The following is a 12,070-nucleotide window of genomic DNA, read 5'->3' on the forward strand; positions in this document are numbered from 1 at the left end:
TCTTTTGACTATCTACTTCAGATTGAAAATGTTTCGTAATAGTCGAGGTAATCAACACAACATATCAAAAACAATCACTGCTGGCTTTTACTGGAAGTATGTTAGATCTGTGTTCCTAATGTGATAACCGAAAGAATTCGCCCATTGGCCATTATTAGACGACTATGTGTTAAATCTATAAATATAAATAAAATTGGGGTGTCTGTTTGTAATATTGAAATAACCGTTTTTTACCTCATGTATATGAATATAAATACACCAAAATTAAATTTTTTATTTTTTTCAATTTTTGTCTGTCTGTTTGTTCCGGCTAATCTATGAAATGGCTGGGCCGATTTTGACGGGACTTTTATTGGCAGGTAGCTGATATTGTAAGGTGTAACTTAGGCTATTTAGGCGTTTATTTTAGAAAAATCCTTTTATTTTAGAAAAATAAAGTAATGTTGCAATGTCCAAGAAACGGTCTAACTCTAAAATTAATAATTTATATGGCAAAACAACGTTTGCCGGGTTATCTAATATATTAATATAATTTGTACTTACCAAAATTCATGGACATAGAAATTTTGGGAGCCACAGCCTGAGAGTTTAACAAGACGTAGGTACCAACATTTACGATAGATGCGTCACTCAGACGGTTGGCTAAATTGGTAAGAGCGCTTGGACGGAACCCTAGAGGCGCGGGTTAAAACTCCCACATCTGTCCATAAATTTTGATACAAATTAAATTTGTGTATTCAATGTGTATGTTTTGGCTACGGGCAGATTTTGCTCGGCCATCGGGTCTGGTGGGATTCTGCCCACCGGCTACACGTACTGCGGCGAGCTGGTGCCTCGCGCGCGCCGTCTGCTGTGGCTGGCGGCTCTGCCCCTGTGCACAGGGGCTGGTCTTCTACTGGCCGTCGGCCTGGCGCGAGCTATCCTGCCTCTCACCGGGCCCGAGGCTCTCATCGAGAACAAGGAGCACTTCAGCGCGTGGCACAGGTTAATTTCTTTTTATGACAGTAAGGGACGAGACGAGCAGCATGATCAGCTGATGGTTATTGATGCGCCCTGTCCATTACAATGCAGTGCCACTCAGGATTATTGAAAAACCCAAAAATTCTGAGCGGCACTACAACTGCGATCGTCACCTTGAGAAATAAGATGTTAAGTCTCATTTGCCCAGTAATTTCACTAGCTACGGCGCCCTTCAGACCGAAACACAAAAATGCTTGCACATTACTGCTTCACGGCAGAAATAGGCGCCGTTGTGGTACCCATAATCTAACCGGCATCCTGTCCAAACGAGCTTCCACTGGTGAAATTTTGTTAATGGAAGAAAGGAAAAGGTTTATTTTAACATTAGTCCTACTCCTCGCGTCGTTTTCCTCGTTACTGAGGGTCGTGACTCATTGTGGAAGTTGATGTTCAAAGAAGATTGTATTTGGTCGGACCATCCCGTGGGATTGCGTCCTCTGGGACGTTTGTCATCTACCTTACCTATCAACAACAGCTGTTAAGATTGTGACCCTCCTTACGAGCAATATGTCCGAACAATTCCAGCACCCTACGAAGGCGTATATTTTAAAAAGTAGTAGGTACACATAAATACAAAAGATGTAAAATAAACTCATAATAAAGACAAACAATAAACAAACAAAAAATACAAAAAAAATAAACATTTTATTATACGATGCAAAAATGGTCCCAACACAGCATGTTGGATGGTTTGAAAGCCAACGCTACTCTGACTTTGGGCAATTTGGTGACTTCATGATAAATATATTGTTATATTTTTTTTTAAGTAGAAAACTAAAAAGTAACGTGAAATAAAAACTAAATGATATAACTTACATGTTAATTACTACTATTTTTGCTTAAAAAATGTTGGTTGATCAGTAGTTGGTCTGCTTTGCTAGTGCGAGGTTCCTCTACTATTTCGAGGGCTCTTTTACCTGTGTGCTAGATGTGAGAAATAATTGGGCTACTCAAATTCGACATCTCTCGTCGAAGCGTACGTTTTCTAGAATTCTGAGCGGTTCTGCTTTCTAGTGGACAGGTTCAATAAATATCAGGTGCACCTTTTGTTCCTCTCGTCATCAAGGATTGGCGGCTTTTAAAAATCGGAATAAATAACGACAAGACCAACAATTCATAAATAAAGAAGCCCTTTTTTGCCGTGAAGCAGTAATGTGTAAGCATTACTGCTTCACGTATTAGTATTTCGGTCAGAAGGGCGTCGTAGCTAGTGAAATAACTGGATGCTATCTGACGCAACCACACCCTTCAAACTGGAACAAAGCAGTCAGTTGTGCTGCTACCGCTGTTTTGCGACAGAAATATCTTGCACGGACCGCCACTGTCCGGGATGGACACTGCACATACACTTAGTTCTACTGTTTCGATGACTGACAACACTTACACTCCAAAACGTTTGTTTTACGCATGTGATCATATCATCATCATCATCATATAAGCCGGAAGACGTCATTTGCCTCCAAAAAAAATCTTGCCCCAAAGATCTCCACGATGATTTGTCCAGCGCTTCCTTTGTCCAACGCATTCCGGCGATCTTGACCAGATCATCGATATTGTTAATGGACAGCAATTACCCTCTGAGCGACCATAAGCTTTCTCATCAGGACCATAGTTAGCGACCACGTATGTCATCACTGGCAACACACACTGGTTGAAAACCTTCATCTTCTTCAGACACTGTGGTATTTAGTTTCGTGTGAAAACATTCTGAAATTCTTGATGCTAATTACAGATATCTACTCCTGTGTATGCTGCCACTGCTCGCGTCGCTCATCAGTCTGATCTGGACACCGGAGTCGCCTCGCTTTCTGCTTGACGTAGGTCGGGAAGTAGACGCCATGATGGTCTACCAGGTCAGTTGATGATTTTTTGAGTAACAACCCAACACACTCGTTTACTAGAGTTCAGTGAGTTAACAATATAAAAAAATGGCCATAACTGCTAGGCCTAGCTTCACCATTGAAGTAAAACGCGATTAGAACACTTTAAACTAAGTTTACGCCTGTAAACGAGTTGACAGATTCAATTCTGATTTCACCAACACGAACTAACGCAGTCGGGTTCTTTGTCACCGCCCACCGGCCGAGCGAATAGTCATATCGCTGTGCGTGTGCGACGGAATAGCGCAATCGAAAGACAGCGGTGTCCCGTTTTCGCACAGAGATATGAATCAGCGATGACCGATTGAATGCGAACCTGATCTAATTATACTTTGTAAACTTTGTGTATGTACTTAATTAAGGTTTTTTGTTCTTAATTTTATTTATCATTACGAACTTAACTTATGTTAGCAATCCGGACAAATTTTCGTGACTTTTGGTTGCTTTTACATAAATGTAAATTTGTAACGTTTTAAATAAATATATTAAAAAAAAAAGTTATATCCTACACTTTTAAATGCTGTAATTTTGGACTTTCAACATATCGCGTTCAAGAACTGTCACTGTTGTTACCGAAATAGAAACATTGACATTTAACAATTTTGATTTTGATGTCTCTTTTGACAGATATTTGAAATATCCAATTGTTTAGGACATGTAAACTCAGTTTACGTCAACACGCTCAATAGGTATTGCTGAAATCGCTTTCTGACTTCTTAATTATATTACTTTATAAATATAAACGCAACGAAAAGTTACTCCAAGTTTAAAATTATTTCTCCCTGTCATGTCCCTGTTGTGACAAAGGTAAGATAAAGACAAAAAGTTTTAAATTTGGAATAACATTACTTCGCGTTTTTTAATAACACAGTTTGTGTTTAATCGGGATTAAGACTGGCATTTGAACTCGTCTCCGTAAAACCGAGTTTTATGGAACTTGGTTCAAAGTGTGATTGGTGAAATCCGTGCTAAGTAAACATAACTGCAAACTTCGCGGCAATGGTACTGAAGTGTAGCCGCCGCTCAAAAGCTATTGGAACACGATAGGTTTAATCATGCATCGGGTGATATGGAGAAGTCATACAGGACCATAACTTTCAAAACAAATACGTGTTAGGTAGCTTCAAATTTTGATCAATTTAAAAGTAACGTTTTAGAAGAATGGGCACAACAAACTCAGCGGGTTTTTTTTTTCATCAAAAAATATGTTTTCAAAGTAATATTGTACAATCAAATTTATTATTTAATAACGAGGGCCGTTGCTCCATTCCCAATCTGTGGCATAATTAAGAAAGTCATTTATGTTACATATCCTATATGTAAACCTAACCGTCTGATGACATATCATGCGTAAATATCAATTACTGGCAGTCGTTTACACGAACCGAAACTACTCATTGATCTTCAAACGTAAAGCAATTACCCCCACCCCCACCTTAAAGGTCGTTAACGCACCTCTTGACGCGCTGGGTTTGCCGCTGGTGGTTGCGACGCCACTCGCTCACGTGAGTCTGTTGCCCGTTTGCCCCCTCTTATATAAAAAAAAACTTTATCAAAAAACTAAAGCATTTTAATTCGAATCCCGCAGAGTAAAAAAAGATGTGTGTGTACTTATGTATGCACGCAAGAAGTTAATTTTTTTCCTCACAAAGCAAAAATTAAATATTTATTCCTAGTAGACCAGTGCCGAAGCCTTTGAAAATGATAAAAAGTGAAACAAAATAATAGTAGGATGAAACCCATTGGAAAAGGACGAGAATATAACAAAAATTTAGGGAAAATAAATTACGGGCGATCTGAGGTCTAGAAGGGGAAAAGGGACCCCCACCTTTTAAAGGGGAGGTGTTTTATGGTAAATAACGGTTTATCTCGATTTCCGGCAAAACTACAAGTCCTATGGCAATTGATTGAAAATTAGGGTGCTTTGTTGATATTAAGTTAAAATAAGGCGAAAAAATAAATATTTTAAATCAAATAAATTACGGTGTATTTTGGACATAATAAGGTAAGTTTTCACCAAATTTAGTAGAATTTTTTTTTTCAAAAAGATATAAAAAACCAAAAACTTGGATTTTTGAATTTTTCACCTAAATTTTGAGGTTATGTGAAAAGAGAGAACAAAAGTTGTAGATCTCTTTATTACCTACAACTTTGCCAATTAACTTTTTGCCATAAGACTTGTAGTTTTGCCGGAAATCGAGATAAACCGTTTTTTACCCTAAAACACCTCCCCTTTTCCACTTACCGACCTCAGATCGCCCGTAATTTATTTTTCCCTTAATTTTTCTTATATTCTCGTCCTTTACCAATGGGTTTCATCCTACTGTAATTTTTTTTGGTTTCAAAAATTATCGACCCTGGTCTATAGTGCTATTCTACGTTTTTAGAAAGAACAATATTGTAAAAATCTTGCAAACACGGCTTTTACAATTAATTATTAAATAACGAATATTGCTTTACGGGCTTGAACCCTTTGCCTATCCTAATAATGGACGAAGAAACCAAACAAAAAATAACGAATGTCGCAAACGTCAGATATTTTAGGAACCAACTTCACACTGTTACTTTTGTGTTACAGTGATACGCGCGCATCTTAAAATTACACTCTAATCATTTTTTCATAACGCTACTAAAGAAGTATAACTTCAAAAATACGCAGAAATAAAAAATGGTTTCTGTATTTTTTTGGCTAATGTTATAAGTTGTCTGGTAGAGTTTACACAGCGGGAATCAGATCAACGTGAGTGTCTGTGCGAAAGCTGGCGCCACCGACTCGGAGTACCGACTGGGGGAACTGTCGCTGCCCGGGAAGCGGAGACCGCCGGCGCTGCATCACATCAGGCACAGTGTTAAAATGGTTAGTGTATACCTACAGCTGTACTTGTGTTAGGTCCAATTTCGCGAAAGAGGTCTCGAATCCACCTCAGATGGGCAGCGTTTATAGCACTGACCTCTACTATATACCACTGGACTGGCGGCTGTCAAAGTGTTTTAGTGCCCGTTTGATGTTCGCCATTTTGGCGCTGTTGGCCATTTAGCAAGAGTCTGCGGTACTAAAACTAGGATGACAACCTCAGAAAATATCGATTGATGGTGGGAAACTATTTCCAAAAAACATTGTGTACTTTATTACGTTGATTCTTGAAGTATAAATAACACGGGAAACGAACGAAATTAATTCAAAATGCAAAAATACTTCACAGTATTGTATGTTCCTTCGCAGCCATTTGTATTATACGTCAAAATTAGTTCTGTGGACGCTCGCGAGTGACGCTTCAAATAGGCACAAAAAATTTGCTGTCAAAGATATGGAACAGCCTGTCCAGTGGTATTTATACAGGTCAGTGTATTCTAGTTTCTCGCGTTTAATTCGAAAATCTTCAGAATTATCATTATATTGACAGTGTTATCAGCGACATAGTCAACATTTTGCATATTCTTGGTTTATTCTCAGGTATAAGTTTATACCAAGTTTATTTGAGTGTATAAGTTTTAAGCTTGGAATAACTTTATTTCGCGTTTATTAATAACTCAGTAAATGTTTTATAAATTCCAGTTCTGGCTCGCGTTCTTCCAACTGTTCTCCAACACGTACAAGAACAACACTCTGTCACTCGGTGGCACTCTGCTCTTCTCCATGGCAATACTGGTAAGTATTGATGGTTACATCGAGTAAAACTATACATATAATAAACTAGCTGATACCCCGCGGCATCGTCTGCGGTACTGAAGCCTGAGCATGTAGCGACATTTCAATCAAATGTTTATAATAAACGAACACTCATAACATATGCTGTCTTTTTGTAAATAATTATGTGTTCTGCAAAGTCGTCGTACATTATTTTATTTTATCATCAATACTTTTCGCACCGTTTGAAAAGAAAATGTAGATATCGGTATTTTTTACATCTTGGAGTTTAAGTAAGGGTCCCTAATTCTTTTTAAAACACTATTTCCACACTGCGAAGTATATACACATTGATTTTTTCACTAAATCAATTCAATTTCACTTCTATCAATCAATCAAATTCTTTATTTGCGTATAAACATGGTATGTTACGATGGTATAATCTTACAGTTTCACATGTTGCGCCAGGCTTAACTAGGCATGCAAATTAATTTAATACAGTAAATAGTATAATGTAAATAACACATAACAAGATTAGATGATATATGTCTACATGTCAGAAACAATAAATATAAATTATTATAATACTAAAAAATAATACAGTATTACAGACTCACATAATAATAAAATAATAACAGACTAACATAATAATAAATATTGTCTAATTAATAATTAACAAAAAGTTTCACATTTTATGTTATGACATTACTCGCGTTCAGAAGTTCATTTATCGTATAAAATAGTCGCTCACTTAACCAGTGTTTAAGTTTTTTCTTAAAAAGTCTTTTATTTAATAATTTTAAATTAATGGGCAGTTTATTGTATATTCTGACACTCATAGCAAGACAACTCTTGTCATACTGCAAGGTCAGTGTGATTTCGTCGAAAATTAGTCGATTTGGATCCCGGCGGTTTCTTTGAGGGTTAGTGTCACAAACATTCTTGAATAAATCACTATTGAATTACACAAATACACACACTTCATAGATATAAAGACAAGCAAGTGGTAATAGTCCAAGTTTTCCAAACAAAGGTCTGCAAGACTCATCAGGTGGCATGTTGCAAATTGCTCTCACACATTTTTTTGCGATACAAAAACCCTAGAAATATTTGTACAATCACCCCACAAAAACAGTCCGTAACGCAAAACAGACTCAATGTAAGCGTGATAATCTAATAATCTTGTTTGTAAACAAGTGACTTTTTTTTTTTTGCCGAAGAGCATAAACAAATTTGTTGATCTTGCTACAAACGTTAGAAATATGTGATTCCCATCTAATGGTGTCATCCAGGAGCAATCCCAAAAACTTTGTTCGATTTGCTGTGTTAACAGTGGTGGTATTATAATTAACATTTAGAATTGGGGTTTCGCGTTTAGTTGCGTTAAATTGAACATAATTTGTCTTTGCCAGATTTATCTTGAGGTTATTATGTCTAATCCATTGACTAATTGAATTCATTGTCATGTTTATCTTGAGGTTATTATGTCTAATCCATTGACTAATTGAATTCATTGTCATGTTTATGTCAGCTTCATGATCACTTACGGAGGCATTTTTGTCAGAAGGCACAACTATGGAAATATCGTCTGCAAAGAGGACACATTTGTATCTTGTTATGTTTATAATGTCATTAATATAAATTAGAAAAAGAAATGGGCCAAGAACACTTCCCTGAGGAACCCCGTATTTAGTTAATTTATGGTCAGATGCGTATGACTTCATCTCGTTATTTTCATCAGGTTTCGTGATGCTAACATATTGAGGTCTGTTTGAAAGGTATGAAGTTAACCATTCAAGGGTGGTTCCTCTTATACCATGATCTTCAAGTTTTTTAATTAATATAGGATGAGATACTCTGTAGAAAGCCTTTGAAAGATCAAAAAATAGCCCAGTAGTCCTTTTTTTCTTGTTGAGATTAGATAAGATATTCTGTAGTAGTGAAAACATTGCTTGAGTCGTAGACTTCTCTTTCTGGAATCCATACTGATCAGTATTAATTACATAAAATTTGAGACAAAATTCCATTAATCTTCTGTGAATGCATTTTTCGAAAACCTTTGAGAAGTTTGAGATTAATGTTATTGGACGATAGTTGCTAATATCATACTTATTACTTTTCTTAAATATAGGCTTTATCACTGATAGTTAAATTAAATCTGGGAATGTACCACCGGTGAAAGATAAGTTTATCAAAAATGTCAGAACAGTTAACAGACCACCACAACTTGCCTTCAAAACCTTTGTACACACCTCGTACCCTTCGGAGTTAGTATTTTTTAATTACATTATCTCGTTTAAAATAGTTCGCAAAAAGCTTTGATTGGGAGGTGCTTGAGGATGTCCATTTGTAGTCAAAATTCTAAGATATACACAGCACTAATGCTCCACAATACGTCTGCTATAAGCATTTCGGGGATGCGAGCCCATAAGATTTTTCCTTATTAAAAACTTGACTTCAAATGTTAATTATTAAATCTTTTCCAGTTCTACCTGTCCGCCTACGTACCGTCAACGGTGCTGCACATGGAGAGCGTAGCCTACCACCAATCCAAGCGAGACATCTCGAACGTGACGTTCGCGGAGGAGCACTACAACGTGACGCTCGAGAACACGGACTACACGCGCGTCACGTTCCGCAACGTGACGTTCCGGGACATGCTGCTGTCGCACGTGTCGTTCATCAACTGCTCGTTCGTGAACGTCGTGTTCTCGAACATCAAGACGTCGTACACGAGCTTCAAGGGATCGCTTTTTGTTAATACCACGTTAGTAGTAGGATTTTTTTAAATGAAAATTAGAGACGAGACGGGCAGGATTTTCCGTTAATGGTAACTGATACGCCTTGCCCATTACAATGCAGTGGCTCTCAGGATCCTTGAAAAACCCGAATTCCGAGCGGAACTACAAATGCGCTAGTCACTTTGATACATAAGATGTTAAGTCTCATTTGTGTAGTAATTTCACTAGCTACGGCGCCCTTTAGACCGAGACACTGTAATTCTTCCATATAACTGCTTCACGGTATAAATAGGCGTCGTTGTGGTACCCATAATCTAGCCGGCATTATTATTATAAAGTGATCTATAACCTCCCCCGCAGCATGATCGACACGGACATAGAGGTGGGTGTGGAGGTGGATGCCGCCTGCACCCTGGTGGCCAGCACCATCCGCGGCATGCGCGGCGGCTGCGCCCGCGCAGACCTGGCCACGTCGCTGCGCGCGCCGCTCGCCGAGCAGGCGTGGGGTGCGCAGGCCGCGCTGCTGGCCGCAGTGCCCGCTGCGCTCACGAGTCACGCGGGTCAGTACCTCACTACGTGGCTCACACTACAACTTCGTGTAAAATCTTCTAAACTTGCCTCATCCCAATCCCTCAATAGTCCGAATTGTCTCATAGGTAATCCGCGGCTTTTCGTCGATTAGCCGCTTAATTACAGTAGCCACATTATTTTCGTTGACGGCAGTTGAAGGACGCCCTTCACGAAATTCGTCATGTAAAGGTGTGAAGGTAAATATGACATCATGTACTGGTTTAGCGCTAATAACCTATTGTTAAATTACAAGAAAACTAAATACATTAAATTTACCGTACCAAATGTCAAAAATGTAAATGCAAATGTTTTGTTAAACGGAGAGGTGATAGAACCGGTGGAATCTGCTATATTTCTGGGCATAACTCTAGATTCCAAATTACAATGGGGCCCCCATATTGAAGGATTGGCGAACAGACTTAGTTCTGCAGCATCCGCGGTTAAAAAGATTAGACAATTAACTGACATAGATACGGCGCGACTAGTATACTTTAGTTATTTCCATAGTATTATGTCCTATAGTATATTGCTATGGGGCAACACTGCCGATATTATTACAATATTTGTGCTGCAAAAGAGGGCTATTCGCACTATTTATAACCTAGGTCCTAGATAATCATTGAGAGCAAAATTCAAAGAAATTAACATCTTGACTGTTGCTTCTCAATATATTCTTGATAATGTAATGTGTGTTCATAGGCACATAAGTGAATTTTTTGACTTTTAATGAGTGATTTCACATCCTATTTTGAATAAAAATATTTGAATTTGAAAAGAAACCCGACCTCTCTCAAATTCAGCAAACTATCGACTCACGGTGTTCAAGCTAGCTGCTTCTCTCCCAAAAGCATTTTGAAAACGAGCGGCACAGTCATACGGAGAGAGAGAACCTTTAAAATCATAATAAATCATCGCTCTTAAAATCTTTTCGAAATAATTCGTACGTAGTTCGTAATTTGCGTACGTAGAACTTTGATGTGTGATAAAAAACAATTGACAAATGATTTCCCGCCAATTGTTTTTTTTATTACTAAGAAAGTTGCAAAGTTGCAAAAAATATAACTATAATAAATAGTTTCGATTAGCTAGAAGTGCAAAACTTTTAATGTACCCCATGTATCGAAGGTATAGGTATTCGCGGGCTATTCTCCGCAATTCGACGTCTAATGTGCAACTGGTGTGGTTGTGTTGCTAGTTTTGCCATTTTTCTATATGAAAATAAGGTACCAGACGAGCAGGATTTTCAGCTTCAGCAGCAGCATGGTACGCCGCCCTACCCATTACAATACAATGCCGCTCAGGATTCTTGAAAAGCCCAAAAATTCTAAGTCTTTATTCGCTCAAAGTGCATAGGTATGTAAAAAATTTCGATTATGTTTTATTTTTTTCATAAAATTGAAAGGGAATTTTTTTGAATTAAAGTGTGTTTTTATTGCTACGTGATTTCATAATTTTGCAAACCATTTAAATAAAGTTAGCGACAAAATTGAATTATTAGATATTCTTTACGTCATAGAGCGACGTCATTTGACGGCAAATGAAATGCAAAGAGCTGTAGGGATGTTGCAAGCGGGAAGTAATCAAACTCAGGTATCTCGGCATTTTGGCATTCATAGAAGTGTTATTTGTCGTCTATGGCAGCGCTACAATAACACAACGGAACCAGCTGAACAGCATTCAGCCCGTAAAAGGAGTACAACCACTCGGCAAGACCGGTACATACAACTGGCTGGAAGACGCCAGCCGATGTTAACCGCTCGAAAGATAAGTTTGAGGCTACAAAATTCAAGTGGTGTTGATGTAAGTCCCCAAACTGTGCGAAGTCGACTGCATGAGTACGGCCTACGAGCTCGACGCCCAATTAGGTGCCCACTGATACGTCACGGGAATCGCGCTCGTCGAAATGAATGGTGTAGAGAACGCAGAACATGGACCCAGGAACAATGGGATAAAATTATTTTATGATACAAGAAGGGTGCGAGTGTACCGTCGGCCCGGAAATACTGAAAGGCTCAGGTGCATTCAGGAAGTTCACCCATACAGCGGCTCAACAGTTATGGTATGGGCGGGTATTATGAAGAACGGGCGAACAGAGCTCGTTTTTGTAAATGGACACAAGAACGCTGAAAATCACGTTGTGGTTATTGTCAGACCTTATGCCTATCCATTTGCACAAACCTTTGGCTCCGATTTTACGTATTAACGTAAAATTGTCATGTCATGTATTAACA

At 38.3% G+C, this 12,070-nt stretch overlaps 1 protein-coding gene across 2 annotated transcripts in view; it reads left to right on the forward strand.

Moving 5' to 3' along the window:
- LOC126975385 (synaptic vesicle glycoprotein 2C-like) overlaps window positions 1-12,070 on the forward strand; it is a 34,461-nt gene that overhangs the window by 11,634 nt on the left and 10,757 nt on the right. For both annotated transcript variants that reach the window (XM_050823259.1, XM_050823258.1), the window contains exons 6-11: window positions 766-984; window positions 2,753-2,873; window positions 5,614-5,757; window positions 6,457-6,549; window positions 9,015-9,295; window positions 9,630-9,829. In XM_050823259.1, the coding sequence (XP_050679216.1) occupies window positions 766-984; window positions 2,753-2,873; window positions 5,614-5,757; window positions 6,457-6,549; window positions 9,015-9,295; window positions 9,630-9,829 (1,058 nt within the window). The remainder of the gene's footprint in view (window positions 1-765; window positions 985-2,752; window positions 2,874-5,613; window positions 5,758-6,456; window positions 6,550-9,014; window positions 9,296-9,629; window positions 9,830-12,070) is intronic.

This window comes from Leptidea sinapis, chromosome 35 (assembly GCF_905404315.1).
Source record: "Leptidea sinapis chromosome 35, ilLepSina1.1, whole genome shotgun sequence".
NCBI lineage: Eukaryota > Metazoa > Arthropoda > Insecta > Lepidoptera > Pieridae > Leptidea > Leptidea sinapis.